The sequence below is a fragment of the Musca domestica genome, unplaced genomic scaffold (assembly GCF_030504385.1).
Source record: "Musca domestica strain aabys unplaced genomic scaffold, Musca_domestica.polishedcontigs.V.1.1 57, whole genome shotgun sequence".
Classification (NCBI taxonomy): Eukaryota; Metazoa; Arthropoda; class Insecta; order Diptera; family Muscidae; genus Musca; species Musca domestica.
The window spans coordinates 1,334,576-1,350,972 of record NW_026712358.1 but is presented as its reverse complement, the minus strand read 5'-3'; the positions used below and the strand labels follow the sequence as shown (position 1 = coordinate 1,350,972).

Genomic DNA, 16,397 nt, shown 5'->3' with positions numbered 1-16,397 from the left:
GATGTTGATGTCTGTCATTTTCGTTCAGGGGGAAGAAGGTTTCTCCTGCCATTTACCCCATAGTAAGAAAACTGGGTATTATGAAAAATAATATAATAATGGAAAGGGAAAATTTAACATTAATTGCTTTGCTTCACCGAAGTCAACAAATATATAAACACCACAACATCCCGTTTAGGACAAAGATACTTTAATACTTTCACTATTAAAAAGTGCTGGAAAAAAGCTGCTATTTTATTTGCGTGCAATAATCTTCAACTTTTGCTATTTTTTACTCGAAACTGACGTCACTTTACCTATACAATGGCTACAAGCCATGTCAGATTGATTTAATTTTAAGGTCTGGTATCTTCAAATTTAATTAAAAAAATGCGAATATTTGTTCTGTTTATTTAGCAATTTTCTCACAATTTTCTCACAAAACCGTAAAAATGAATAGAACGCCATGGACTTTTTTTTATTAAAAATTGACATTTTTTATTAAATTGACATTATTGTACCGCTCTTTACTATTTTTGAACTTTGTCATTTCAAAAAGGAACGAGTCAAGTAAAATTCAGACGGTATTGCCTTTTTTCTGCACGCAGTAAATATACCACTGTGTAAATACACAACAAATTTTATTGATTACATTTATCGATAATTGTCGATTTATCGAAATTTTAACAGAACTATATATCCCTAGTCGAGACTGGGTTATTTCGATTAGTGACCGAGGTAGTGAGGTTTTGTTTGTGAATTCTAACAAGATGTCCTCAGCCGTGATTGACCCGTTGGAATTGCTTACCAATAAGGGGGACCGTAAGCCAACGTTCCTTGGCTCCATATTCAATCCATTGGCTTGCACAGTGGCCGGTTTTGGTTTAGCATGCATGTTAAATTGGGGTTTGCGTAGACCTGTATTTTCCGGTTAGTTTCAAAGTGACGTAACAGATGTGAATGAAGAATTTGGACAAAATATGTGGATCCACTACATTCGGTGGGTTGGTTTATTTCCAGGTCTGCAGAATCATGTTGGATTTGCCGTCCTCGGTGGAATTGGCGGTACATATCTTGATAAGAAGCGCACTGAAGATTTAGCAACCCGTGATGCTGTATTAAGACACTACGTTGAATTGCATCCTGAGGACTTCCCACCAATACGTAAGTTGCAACCTCCCATGTGCTAAGCTGTTGTTTCCATAATTTTGTTGAGTCATGCTTTATTTTCAGAGAGGAAGAAGTTTGGAGAAGTATTGGAACCATGGGTACCAATTCGTTAGATGGGATGAGGAAAATTCCCTGCCACGGCTAAATGGCATCGCTTGTCGTAGGCTGGCTGGTTGGAACTTGTAAATTTACTTACTTCTTGATATGTTATTAAATTTGGAAAATAGGAAAAATAGAAAATAAAGAAAGAACCAATGATACAAATTAATTCTACAAAATCGAACCCTTTCATGGTGAGAGTGACAAAGCTAGAAATCGTGGACGATCTCAATGAGTAAATGAGTTGAAGAACTGAATTGGTCGCAGCCATGACGGTCGAGTGTCTGAAAACGTCAAAATACAGAAAAATTGTTGGAGTAGTTAAAGTTCCTCCCACTTCTTTCTTCGTACACTCATGATACACGGTATATTGTTGAGTTCATTGTACTTCGGTATCTTGAAATCTATTGTTTTTGCACGTTCATTGTACTTGGGTATCTTGAAATCTATTGTTGTCCCGATATCCGCGAGCTCTACTTGAACCGGAACCGCCCTTTAACTTTTACAATACATATTTTTAAGTAACTTTGTAAGCGTAATAGATCTTATACATAGTACAATTGAGAAATGCTCCGGCATTTAGTAACAATTTTTCTCAGTTGATTATAGCTAGGATATTTGGGCTGCACGCGTTTGAATTCTGCTACCTTATGAACTTAGAATATTCTCTCATACTAAATATAAAAATATTGTCAAATCTAGAGTTGTTGTTCTAGGATATTTGTTTCGATAATATTTAATTGCTGGAGAGCCAAGAAAAGAAAGTTTTAGTTTTAAGTAATGAGTTTAAGAAATTAAATAGTAAAAATATCTATTTGGAAAATAACTAAAAAAATTACGACTGCAAATGCCGAAATTCTAGTATTCGGAGGTATGCGTCACTCCTGTCAATACGAAAATGTGGCTAAAATCGAAAAAATACTGAATATTTGGATGTACCGTTATATGGGATTGTGAACTCCAAATACCGAATTTGAAGCTTTTTCCCTGGAAACTGTGTCTAAAATCGTCAAAATACCGAGTATCAGGTATCACAATTTAGGGAGGCTATACCAAAACGTGGAAATTCAGTGACAAACTTAATATATCCTCCATACAATGGATAGTGGAGGGTATACAAAGAATTCTATTACTACAAGCAACAATGTAATATGTGTATAAGGTCTTATTTCCCTTGTTTTGCAAAATGGAATGAATACATATTCTTCTTTTACTTTATATACCTTTCATCGTAATGTAGTTTTCTGATCGGTAACGATATGATGTAGATTTTCCTTAAGCGGAAATATTAATCTTTTCTCTCCAAAGGACGTAACTTTCGTTGCAAGAATACCACTATCATCCACGATAATCCCTATGCCTGACTTCTAAGTTACTTCCTCAATATTTTTTTGTTTATAAGGGTTCTTTTGCCAAGTATACCGGTGAACGTATGCAGCGGGTTTATCTTGTGACTTTAAGCCTTCGAATGGCAGTATCATTTTGTAAAAGTTTAACAAAGTGAAAACCATACCGAGCAAAATGTTTAATGGCCAAGATGTTAGTGTATCCCTACTTCATAGGCTTTGCATGAAATAATTTGTGATTTTTACAATTGTAAGGTATGATTCTTATATTTTCCATTTTAAACATCAATTACATGTTTTGGATTCGTGCATTGGAGTAATTTCAAAAATTGATTCACATTCAAATCACTCGTTTTATTTTATTTTACGTTTTTATTCCAGCAATACGAGTTCAGTAACTCAACAAAATGTGCCCAAAACCTTCAACATATAGGGAGTATATGGCAAATTGGGAATGTATTAAAAATATTACCAATTATAACTTCTAAATAAGAATAGTATTGGGATATATGCGAGATATATATGTGTATATGTGTTAGTGCTTTAGTAGACATCTCTTAACTGATATTCTCGTCTTTGAAATTTCGCCTTTGTGAATGCAAAGTTGACCTCTATTATCCTCTTAGCGGCAGGTCAGTCACACTTTAGGTTTTAAAATACACTTTTATCCCCTACACCAAACTTTAGACGGCACTTCCCGTTGTTATTCCATCTGTAACTTTTTGAAATAATCCCGTAGGCTCTGCAAAGTATATAGATTCCTTATCAGCGTAAAATTCGAAGTCGATTTAGCAATGCCTAATTGTCTGTTGTAATCGTGATACCAACGAACGAATTGAGAGAGGAGGCTGCAATTTGCACACATGCGTATTTTGTATGTATTTAATAAATGTAGCCATTTTTTTTTTGGAAAAATCCTCGCCGACAAAAGTCTGAATTTCAATGGAAGAATTTCTCTTTTCTCAACCTAATTTTACAACAAGATCGCTGACTGACAGTGTCCTTAAAGTACATAGTACATCTTCATATTTAATTATTAACAATTTGAATTATTTTATTAAAAAAATACAGCAACGACTAGGAATACTGGTTTCCCAGCAAGCATTTGGAAGTGTGTGACTCACTTCCATTTTAAGATGCCACTTCTGCGACGCTTCTAATCCCATTAAATGCGATAGTATGTACATTTACAATAACAAAACTACTGTTGTCTACTTTCTATCGTCACGTAGTTACTACTTAGTGGCGTCAAGAAAGTTAAAAGAAAGTGTCGCGTGTCCAGACACTATCTAGTGACTGCCATCGGATAAAACAGTGATAGTTTGCCATTATTTACGAATTGAACATAAATAAGACTTTATTCTATATGTAGAATATAAGACACTGTGGCGCAGTGGTAAGCATGCCAGCTTTGCTCTCTGAACACCTCGGTTCGATTCCCAATCCAGACATCACATTTTTAAAACGAAAAAAAATGTTTGAGCATTTCATCTAATAAGTAATAGTTCTATGCAAATGAACATTGGAAAAAAGAGACAATAATAAAAATAAAAAAATAAATGCTTAAGTCTGGAGTAAAAAATTTTTTTTTTAGTTTTTTTTTTTCACTTTCAATTACTATCGAGGAAGTGACTTCCACGATCATTAGAAAAATATCGCGGGCGTGGTTCATCTCTTCCCGAAGGATGCTCCTTCCGGGGTGAGAAAGCGATATCAAACGCGATGATTTCTATCGCTTAGGCGTGACTTCTTAGTTATTTGGGGGATAGTTTTTGCTTGCTGGGTTGTACCCAATCTAAATTATTTTATGTGACTGAATCTCATAATCTCAAACTTTCAAGCGACTGACTAACTACTGTGTCAATCCTTCATAATTGAATATTTTCTTTTCCATAACTAACACCTACGTCCCCCCTATGTTGAAGGCGCATGCCCCAATAAATGTACCGTTATTCTCTCCCGTGCTCACTTGTTGTTGTTAAACTTTAACAGACAGACATATTTGTTATTATTCTTCTTTGGCTGCTTCTGGTCATAACAGTCATTTCTTCTCATTCTCAGTTGAAGTTGAGACGCGAACGGTAAACATTGCATCGGAGATTGCTTTTGACGTTTCTACGGCTGTGGGATGTTCAAAAGTAGAACAAACATTGTGTATAGTGCAAAGGAATACCATAGAAAACGGGAGGAGAACGCCTTTCTTGCCAGCAGCTTGGGCACAGTTTGTATAGCAGAAAAGTGTCGCGAACCCCGCATTATTATTTCAGCATTTGAAAAGAAATTATCGATTTGTTAAAAAATTACGGAAAATGCATTTCTAATTAGAATATTACGAAAGTCGGTCTCCTTGCAGAGTTCACTAGTAGTTGTGCATGTGTTCCTACAACAAATCAAATAAAAAAATCAATAAAAATTCTTTTGGCAATTCCTTTTCGGTGCTTTTGCCTGAGTCGGGATATCGCTGATTTTCTCTGGCTGTGCTCCAGCATACAGTGGAGCGTTGGGGCTCTGCCATCAAAACCGACCAATGATAGTGTTAAGAGAGTCTGTGGATAACTCTGTGCGTGTGTGTTATTTTCGTATGTTTGTGCATTGTGTTGAGTGTTAGAGAAACGAAAAATAAATAATAAAAAAACAAAAAGTTATGAATGTTCGTTGTTCGTCGTGTATTCGTCATTATCCCGCAAAACAGTTAGTTCATAATAAAGGTGAAATAAAATAGAATCAAAGTGAGCAAAAAAATTGTATTAAGAATGATACCTGCAGCACTTGCCTTCTACACGGAGGACTACCATTTGTGTGACGACCAAAACTATCGGAATTTGTCGTAAACCCACGGAAAGGAGAAAGACACTAAAGTTTTCGTATGAGAAATATTTACCCCAATGGCACATTTGATGTCCCCATTGTCGTCAGTTTTATTGGTACATTAAGAACAGCTGTTTTTGTTAAATTGCGAATTCAATCAATTTGTGTGATGGACTACTTTCTGGTACTCCCGACTGACCTCTAAGAACACGAAAAATATCCAAAGATGGCTAAGGTAAGTCGTCCCTCTCCCAATGCGGCTGAGTTTTTTCGCCTGCAAATGTATTACATCACACTGCCTGAGAAAAGTATTCGTCATTAGGGGCAATGCAAGTATAATGACCCGGAGAAAATGATAATATGTATAGATAGATACACTGGTGGCCAAAACTAAAGCAACTGAAATTACAAGGAGAATGAATGCCCTGTAACTTTTTCAAAAATTAAGAAAATGTGAAAGTTTTTCTTGTTTTAAATTAGGTACTTTATTCACTTTTTAAAAACCTAAAACATAAAACCAAAATTCATTTTTATATAAAAAATTATGTTTGGTAAAGTCAATTAACCCGATTTTGGCTTGGACAAAACAAAAGCAACTCTGTTGAACATTCATATAACCGCTGCAATTTCAGTGGTTTTTACTGTGATATTTATCGCTTTTTGCTTCCTTCGACAATTTCGCTTGTCATAAATCCTTTTTGAGAAGTTTTTTACAACAGTATGTGTTTTTCTTTTCGTTTTTTAAGTACTGCCAAAAAAAAAATTTAAAATGGCTAGAAGCAAATACTGTACCTGAATAAAACAGCAAATTATCAGTGATTATCAAAACAACATATCACAGAAAATGATTTCCGAGAAATATTTCATAAATATTTATGTGATTTCATAATTATGTCTGTGCACTAAGTCGGTTTTTTGAAACTGGATCAGTAGTAACAGTCCATAACGGATGAAGGCCGTGAAGAACTTCAGCCCATACTGATCCAAAAATTGTGAGAGAAATAAAAAACAACTGTTTAAGAGTTCAACAGGATTGGTGAGAGAGCAATCATTGGATATAAGCTCGAGATCAGTGCGTAGACGAGTAGTGGCAGCTGGTCTGCGTGCCCGTAAGACATCAAAAAACCATTTATATCTGAAAAAATCAAAAAGGCTTTCGGAAACGATAATATTAAGTGGAATCAAGCTCAATGGAAAAAACATTATTTCTGGGATGAGTCTACGTTTAATATTAAAGGCTCAGACGTGAAAAATTTTACGGTGAGAAGACCAAAAAATGAGGGACTCAAACCGCAGTGTTGCAAAGGTACAGTGAAGCATGGGAGAGGGTCAAAAATGGCGTGGCGCTATTTTTCTTTCTATGGACTTGGGTCTATCCATAAAATAAAGGAAGTTGTGGATCCGTTTGTTTACAAAGATGTGTTGGACATCACGTTGTTCCCTTACGCTGAGTAAAATATTGGGCTGATTTGTGTGTTTCAGCATGACAATGATCCCAAACTTGTATCAAAACTTGTCAAATATTGGTTGCGGGAGTCAAAAATTCATGTTTTGTTATGACCGGCACAATCACCTGACCTAAACTCCTTAGAAAGCCTTTGGAGTATCGTAGATAGGAAGATCAAGAGAGATTCGGAAATAAATAAGCACAACATTTTCTAAAGAATTCGGGGTGCCTGGGAAAGCACACCCAAGGATCAAATTGAGCGTGTTATAGATTCAATGCCTCGTAGGTGTGCAGCTGCTATCAAAATACTGGTTATGCTATCGACTACTAGCCAAAATTTAATTATTTTAAAATAAAAAATCAAAAGTTGCTTTAGTTTTGACCAAGCAAAAATTTGGTCATTTTAGTTTTCCACATATTATTTTTCGTTCAAACTTATTTTTGTATTTTTATTTTTAGTTTCTTGAAAGTGAATTAAACCCCTCATTTAAAACTGGAAAAATAATTACGATTTGTTTATTTTTGTAAAAGTTACAGGACATTTATTGTCTTTGCGATTTAAGTTGCTTTAGTTTTGGCCACCAGTGTATATAAATATGTAGTTCGTATATACAATTGTAGGTTCGGTGAGTAAAATTAAAAAAAAAACATTTTTTAATCCAATGGCGAGACAAGTCGAACCATTATCTTTCCTTTAGAGATGCAGGCTAAGTTATTAGGAATTTTATGTAGATTACAATTGCAAAAAAAGTTAATTTTGGTGCAGTTCACAAAAATGTAGTATTCCTTCTTACGCAAATATTTGCTGACATACTAAAACAATCTATGCAATGGCATATATAAAGAACATCCTGTCGAAGGTACTTTTGTAACGAACTGTTTCACTGATTCGCCTTCAATGATGCTGTAGAATCACCACGTACACATTGATGCTGGAAAAAAATCCAAGGTTAATCACAGCAAAGGGATGTGTACGGCTTCGACTTTTATACGGAAAAACTTAGTAAAACAAACATACATAAGTAGTAAATAATGCATGTATTTGAGTATGTACGTCTTCAATAGCATCGCGTCTTTGTTCACAATTGCAATTTTAATCAAAAAATCGTAACAAATGTCGCTTTCTTACGTGAAAAAGAAGTAAAAAAGCTGCAGATAAATTTAAGAGATCAGAAGCAGATGAAGGTTTGTCATTTAAGTTATTAGTTTCGTAGAAACAAATCAAAATATTAAAAATCAGTCTTCTATGTTAAACTTCTTATATATTTCTATGACTCATTCGCGGGATTAGAAAAAATACAAAAAAAACCACATTTCATATCCATCAAAGCCGTCCAGTTTTTAATGCAGTTATGTCTAGAGTGCAGCTATAGAATGTGCACTAAAATGCAATAACAGGTATGCATAATGCAGGCAAATCGAAAATACTGTATTAGTTTTGTAGTTACGGCGATGATTTTCTAGTAGATTTATACATACGATTATCGAATCGTGTATCGAATTGTGCGTACATTATTAGTATTTTTTCAAGACGTACACTCAGTGAGTGGTATGTTTGGGTTAGAATTTTTTTTAGATCACTTTTCACATTCACTTTTTGCGTTTGACACTTACCTGTTTTGGTCGGTTACGGCAAAAAGAGTTATAGAATCCCACTTCTGGTGACCTCCTTGCAAACAATTGCTCATGTAGTTATATCACTTTTTGTGTAATAGTAATTTTAATTCAAATTTTAAACGGCAATTTTTAATGGTTTTTTTCGAAATTGTATTTTTTGAAATACTCTTTTAGAAAATGTTATATCTAAGGGTTTTCGTAGTTATTCTCATTATAATTACTTGATTTTGTTGTTGCTGGTTACTATGACCGACGATTGAAACCTACTGTCTATTCATTTTCATTTTAGGAACCAACACAATCGCGATTACCAATGCCAGGCGTATCCCGTATTCCGCTGCCTGGACTAATTCGACCACCATCCGTTATGCCTTTGCTGCGACCCTCACAACTGAGAGCCCCCTCAACGTTTACCAAAACTCGGCCCATGTCCTTTAGCGGCCTCCGGCCACCAACAACGCCATCGTTAGCTCTAAAGAAATCATCTTCGGGCGATCGGATAAATTCAATAAATTCAACAATGAATTTGGTCAGCAAGAAAACGTCGACAGTTTTGAAAAAATTCTTCACAAAACCGTCGGAAGCTGCACAAACGCCACTGCGAAAAGAGAACAAGACCGGGCCAAAAACCATTCAAAATGAAACTATGACTATTGAAAACACTCCCAAGCCTCTTACACGCTCGGACACATTTGTACGCACAGATAGTCCGGATGCAACACCGATGCCGGTCATTGGTGGAGATGGTCGAAGGGCTATATTCGAGAGCACTCCCCTTATAAGTTCGACAAACAATCACGGGTTGCACGTAACCGAAACTTTCGACTGCACATTCAGTGCACCTCTACCATCGGGTCAAGTGCAACGGAAGCATAACTTTGAAAGCACGCGATTATCCACAATGGGTTTCGGTCATACTATGGATATTGAATCTCCAAGAAGCAGCACCCGTATGTCAAACGCTGGTTTCGGCCAAACAATCAACTTGGAACTGACAAGACATTCGACCGATAGAAACAATGACAAGGTGGACGATGCTACACAGGTGTTGTCGAAGCCTAATGCAACACGAACGCTAAATAGAACCCATAGCATTGAAGATTTGAACCAAGTACCGACAAATTCAGAACATGTAATTGATCACGGTAAAAATGAGGCAATGACATCTCCCAATAACGACTCCAATTCCAAGAACAAAACCATAACGTTGGAAGACCACGAGCAGATTGATGTAATTACCAATCAACCTATAGAGGGTGCTCTCAAGAATATGGACGAGACTGGGTCTCGCACACCCGCTTCTAATGCCACATACTCCAATCCAGGATCTACAGAAAACCTATTACTTCTCGATGACGTTTCCATACCATCCGGATTTGAAGAAGCCGTCGACATGGATGTCAAAGCCAACTTATTGGCCAAATTGAATAACGGGGATCTTTTGGAATTGACCAATAATAATTTAGATGACACATTAAAGGCGCTGGCGCCCGATAAGGCCACCATGAAATTACCACTGAACTCAACAATGAACACAGAACGCTTATTGGACTTGACACAGAATATGACTACGCCAGCAAAACACATGCAATTGCTCAACTTGACCAAAGACTACATGGACACCCCAAATGTTGTGAATAACAAGAACACCTCTCAATTACTTTATATGACCCACGTGTCATCATCTTGCACCACAACCCCTGATCGCAACGGTAAAAAAATGATTAACCCACTATATCAACTAACACCCATACCCCACCACCTGCTGTCGCCTCTGAAGCTGAAGCAGGCCCAAAGTGATTTAGTACTGCCTACGCGAACCCCAGACGAGGAAAGTCCCGAAGAACCCATGGATGTGGACAGTACAATGATAGCTGTGGCTGGAAAAACTGAAGAATTCTTTCAGCAGACTCAAAACCAGCCGTCGGCAACGTCTTTGCAAGACGTTAACAATCCCAGTGGCAACCAAAAAGGTCGTTTCTCGTTTGGGCTGGACCTCACGGAATCCACTCTGGACTGTTCCATAGAGCTAGTAGATGTTTCGCTCTCGTCCACCGCTCTGTCGCATCCAAGTAATAACACCGCCAATAATCTAAGCACTTCGATATCCTCGCAACAATTACTTAAGAAACAGAACTCATTTGACATGGACGAAAGTCTGGGAATACTCACACCCGATCAAATGAAAGAATTTCTCGATTCGACTGCCACCAACAACACCAACAATAATTTAGACATTCCTCTGATGCTTAATGTTTCGAATAGTTTCAGCCACAAGTTGGCCATGCATCAGATGCGCATCGACCAAACGCCGTCGCCTGAAGAACTGCCGCTGGACCCAGTTGAGGTAAAGACTGACATCAATGAAATGGTGCTGCAACATCAGCAACACCAATACCAGCTGCAACAACAGCAGCAGCTGCAGCCACTTTCGGCCGAGGAGTCAAATCCCTCACAAAATCAATGCACGGAATCCTTGTCCTTGCTTTCGGAAACCGAGCCGTCTAAGAGCGAGTCCATTACCAAATCAACAGTTTCCAAAATTTCCACCAGCTTCATTACGAGTGTCACAAGCGTAACGAGTCTGGACACGGGCTATCAGGGAGACGGTGAAATGTCACGACCTGCATCAAGGGGTGCTTGTGATCATTCGCCTTCCAATGGTCCCTTGCGGAAGGGAGTATCTCGCCAGCCCAGCTTTAACCAACAGCAAGGCCATGGCCAAGTGCCAGTGCGGCGACAAGATCCCATGACAGATTCCGACTTCTTCACCGAATCTGATGCAGACGATATTTTCCATCGTGGTGATCGTCGGGCCCAAGTTATTGATGGCCAACTTTACGGGCCCATGCTACAGCCCTCCGCGTCCGTCTTCATTTCGGAAGATCCTCAAATGGAGGACTCATGCATGGAGTCGTCGGGCATTTTTACCGACGTTGAAAATCGTGGCGACGAAGACCTAGCCCATATCAGGCGCCAAAGTACCCACGACGAAACACAAGATCTTTCACCCGATCTGGAATGCGACGCCGATTCCACGGAAACAGTCCGGAGCAACCGCGAATCTTCCAAAAGATTGCAACAACAGCAGCAGCTGCATGGAGGCAGCGACAAAATAACTACCAGCACATCAACCACCTCAGTCCATTCTCATGGTCAAGGTCATCTGAGTAGCAGTCAAACATCTTCCACCATCCAAAGCAGCATGAGCACTGATCGCCTCTCGGCCGCAACACTCTCCAATCGCACATCGTACTGCAGTGTGGATGGCGGCGGTGGTGGTAGTAGCATAGTTGGGGCCAACGGTGCTGTGGAATTCAAAAGTTTCTCCTCTCTCGACGAAGCTTTCGACGGTGACGAGAACAATCGCAAACACATGTCGGTTAAACTCATGAAAAGCTCCACAACATCCACAACTTCGTGGTGTGAGCAACCACCGACCCACAAGCACTTGACGGCAGTTCAGAACATAACTTCGCCGCGCAAACAACACTCGTCGTTAACGTCGCTCTGCAGTGCGGAACACACAACAACATCGCCGGCATTCGTGAATTGTCAGTCAAGTGCTCAGTCCATAACAGACTCGGATCGATCGTTTTCATGTGCTACTACGACGCACTCGAATGCGTCCAACCGCTCCGTCAACTCCTCCCCTAATGTTGGCAAAAAACAAACGAAAACCGCAAATCAATGCTCGCCGGGCAAGTACACTCCGCGCTCGAAAGCAACAATAACAACAACCGCGACACCAAAAAGTGCCAAATCTTTTAAGCAGTCGCTCAACAGTGGCGGCAGTGGGGCCGCCAAACACAACTCGCCGCCCGCAGTGCGAAAATATCATCACTCGCCCAACAAATGGGATGCCGTTATGAATCAAATCGCCAACAACAAAGCTCACGTTAGAAAGAATTACAGTGATGTGAAATCCAAAGTGTCGACCCGAATATCGGTGGTGGGTGGTGACGGTAGTCGCGGCCAAAATGCCGGAAACGGTTCCGGTTCGTCGACGAGTATTTCGCCAACTGTACGCCGATCTCCAACCAATAATTTGAATCGCAATAATACGTCTAGCATTAGCAAAATATCAAAATCCCAATCACCCGAGGTGCGTGGAGTAGGAGGAGGTGGAGCAATTAACAGCTCGTCATCGCCATCACCAAAGGCATTGGATAACAAGCGTCTGATACAAAATGTTAATCGGTAAGTTTGAATTAAGAATTGATAGCAACGAATCTGCATAGGTACTTGTATGTGTTTATGAGATACATACATACGCCCTACATATGAACGAAAAGGGGACAGTTTGGGTTACATTCTTTATAGCGAAACATATTCACATACATACGTATTGGCAGACAGGGAAGGCAGAAGATGTCGATTAAGGCTTTGTTAAAGGTTCCCCTTTTAACTCGATCAATTTACCGAATCTAACATTGGGAAACCGAACATGCCGGTGCGGGTGGTGGGAGTATAAAAGACATACATTATGTTTTTATTTTAATTTATTCCGCTCGCATAGGCATTTGTTTTGTTTGTTTACTCTTTCAGACCTTTTTCAATGGCAAAAGGGGTTATTCGACATTATCGAGAGCACTTTTGTTGGCATATTTCTTATCGCAAACATTCCACTACGCCAGTTATCAGCCAGAACGCTGTCTAATGAGCGTCTAATCTGTTTTTTATTTCCATTAACAAATTGCCACCAACGGCTTTTATGAAACATGAAAACAAAACAAAAATGATAAACGACTTGAGAATAATGGCGAGGCGAAATTAGGGTCTGTGACATACGTTACAATTAAATGAAAAAGTGCTAACTACTAGTACGTTCATTGCAAAAACAAAAATAAAATAAAAACGCAGTCACGTGGGGAGCGTCCAACGATGGAGAATTTTTTGGGTTTTTTATTTGACGATTGTCAAGTTCAGAGACGCTGTTCCATTACTAAAGTGCATTTACATGCATTCAACTTGATATCCGCCGCATCCGTGTAGTCCGAATTGGAATGTGTGTTGGGAAAACCAAGTTAATGGCCAACGCCAGAGATGTGTAAAGCAATATTGTAAATTTTCAATACACGACATTGAGATCCCAAGTGTGACTATTGCTCAGTAATCCGAAGTTTCTGCGCTGATACTTAGTGCCGTCTATCGTCTATCTTGTTTATGACGAGGAATTTTATTTTTGTATTTCGAACATTGTCTTGTTGAATTCCATTAATTATAAATTCACAATTCAAATGTGACTTTTAACTTTTGATTTGAATCACATCGAGTCATAGTAAAACGTGTTTGGGTGTTTTTCTCACACTCACCTGACGTCGTGCGTCTAGCTGTGTAGCTCGATTACGTTAACAAAAAAACCGCTGTGCCAAGTACTCATCTAATAGTTTGCAATGACACTGTGCAACAAAATCTACGTAATTGTTAATCTTTACTTACAGGTTTGTTCTAGGACAAACTTTCTTGTTATGATATCGGAAATTCGCTGGGAGGAATTGAAAATATATATATCAATAAAAGTAATGATTAAGAGCTCCCATGAATGTGCATCCACCAATAATTTATAAGTTATTTTTCCTTTTTAAATTTGTTTCAAAAGGCGGACTTTTACAAACAACTTGTTTCTATTAGGATGTCCTCCTTCATCTTCAGCATTAAAAGTGTACAATTAACGAAAGTGTACGAAATTCAAAATGGGCGTTAAATTATTCAAAATTTTGAAACTTTGCCCAATATCGCAGCTTACAATCAGATACTGTGTTTTTTGATGTATGTGGATGTGCGAAGTTTGAAAAGAATTATTCCCCTTTGCGGGGGAGATACCAAAAACATAGTTATCCCATTTTCATACAAGATCTTCTGTTGATATAAATATGGGGATGTGCGACATTTGAAGATAGCTGGGCTCTTAGAGTTATGATTATTAAAAATGTTGACCCTTTGCGGGGGAAGTACTAGAAGGAATAGGTAGTACAGGGGCCGACTTTATGATACACTACACCCCTTTGAATATTTAGTAGAGCTTTATTTGACATACATGTTTCTACGCTCAATTTGGCCGCAAGTGCCAAATTCCATCCAATTTGGGCTAATATTACACGTTTGGTGCAAAATAAAAGGCAAATCGGACGAAGATATACACTGGAGCTATATCCAAATCTGAGCCGATCTCGATAAGATTTGGGATTTGTGCTGTATTTGATATATTTCCCCAAATATCGTTGTTACAGAGTGTATATTATGTCTGCAGAGGACAAAAATATCAAATCGGATGAACAATATATGTGGGAGCTATTGCTATAGCTGAACCGATTCCAATACTTATTTCTAGGCTTAATTTGGTTGTATATGCAAAATATCATACTATTTGAGCTGATATTACGCGGTAAGAGCACAATAAAAGCAAATCGGACAAAGATATATATGGGAGCTATATATAAATTTTGACCGATTATCTCCAATTTCAATAGAGTTTGTCCTTGGGTCAATCAAATGTAAAATTTCATCTGGACAGACGGACGGACATGTTCTGGACAGACGGACGGACATGTAGCGTTCGAGCTGTGTTTTTCAAATTTAATCAAACTGCCTTACCTTGTAATGGTTGTATCACGGGTCCAAAAATCATTCATCGTTTGAATGTTAATTTACATTTTCGAAACAAATTTAATAACATTTGAATACACAATCTGTAAGTAAAGACCCTCTGTTTGGTTTGGCTCCTTCATTGTGGAATTTTCCAGTTTAAGCTATTTTATTTGCTCCCTTTCTTTCAACATCTTGCCAGACACTTGGTTTTCATTTAGCGAGAATGTATACATACTTTGTGATCGAGCATATATATATATATGTATGTAAAGGTACAAATTTTGAAAAGTTTTTCTAATCTACAGGAACTTGTGTCACACCGTATACAAACATTGAAATAAAAACCCGTTTTAAATAGCTATGACAAAACTATTTGAGTAATTTTTCTATGATTTGGCTCGTTACCTATGTTTTCAAAACAGTTTTATTTTCAATTAGAAGTTGTCAATAGAAAAAAAAAAAACACAACAACCACAAAACCTTTTTATTGTCATTTCACATGTTTTTATTTTACGGTTGAGAAAAATTCGATGACGTTTGGTGCGTCGTATAAACTGAAACAGGTTCACACCTGTGTAACAGTTTCTCTATTTTTATACGCTACACTGTAGAATGGGCGGCATATTCACGCGGTCATTCCATTTATTACTATTTGTTAGTTTTTATTTGTAAGAACAACGAATTACTTATTGGAATAATTTGTATCACAAATTAGATATTTCGAATAACAATTCCAAAATAGAATCATCCGACTTACAAATGTAAAAATTTAAATAATAAATGTAACTCTCGAATTACATCTGAAATGCTTCGATTAGTTTTATACCATCCACCACAGTATGGAGGGTAAATAAAGATTGTCATTCCGTTTACAACACCTCGAAATAAAGATTTTAGAAAATACAACTACAACTCTTAATCAGCATAAAATTTTATGTCGATTTAACGATGTCCCTCTGTGAAAATCACTCTACCTTCCTAACGAATTGAATTTGTTTGACAATATTTTACTCAGTTGTGTGTTTTATCTGCAGGACTTTTGGTATTGTAAATGAGCTATATAGGTCCACGTTTATCTGTAGCCCCATACAAATGTACCTCATTATTTTCGGTATTTTTCTGATTTCAGCAACATTATTCACCAGAATTGTTTCAAATTTCGTACTAGCAGTTCATAACGGGTACTACAGCCTGTAGCAGAAAATTGCCAAAGGTCCAGGTTTTCGTATACCACCTAAACATCGGTACCTCGCTTTGTTCGGTGTTTTGCTGATTTCAGCGACATCATTCACCTGAATTGTTTTAAATTTTGTATTTGTTCCTAAAGTTCCTAATGGGTA

At 37.9% G+C, this 16,397-nt stretch overlaps 2 protein-coding genes across 2 annotated transcripts in view; both read left to right on the top strand.

Moving 5' to 3' along the window:
* Positions 1-689: 689 nt before the first annotated feature.
* Positions 690-1,417, top strand: LOC101887932 (NADH dehydrogenase [ubiquinone] 1 subunit C2-like). The gene is made up of 3 exons (XM_005175042.4): positions 690-909; positions 1,000-1,143; positions 1,213-1,417. The coding sequence occupies exons 1-3, from the start codon at positions 750-752 to the stop codon at positions 1,260-1,262; spliced, it is 354 nt and encodes a 117-aa protein (XP_005175099.1). The 5' UTR covers positions 690-749; the 3' UTR covers positions 1,263-1,417.
* Positions 1,418-4,672: 3,255 nt separating this feature from the next.
* The window catches only part of LOC101893382 (serine-rich adhesin for platelets), a 119,129-nt gene continuing 107,404 nt past the window's right edge, over positions 4,673-16,397 (top strand). The window contains exons 1-2 of the mRNA XM_059128663.1: positions 4,673-5,637; positions 8,756-12,666. Coding sequence (XP_058984646.1) covers positions 5,629-5,637; positions 8,756-12,666 — 3,920 coding nt within the window. The 5' untranslated portion in view covers positions 4,673-5,628. The remainder of the gene's footprint in view (positions 5,638-8,755; positions 12,667-16,397) is intronic.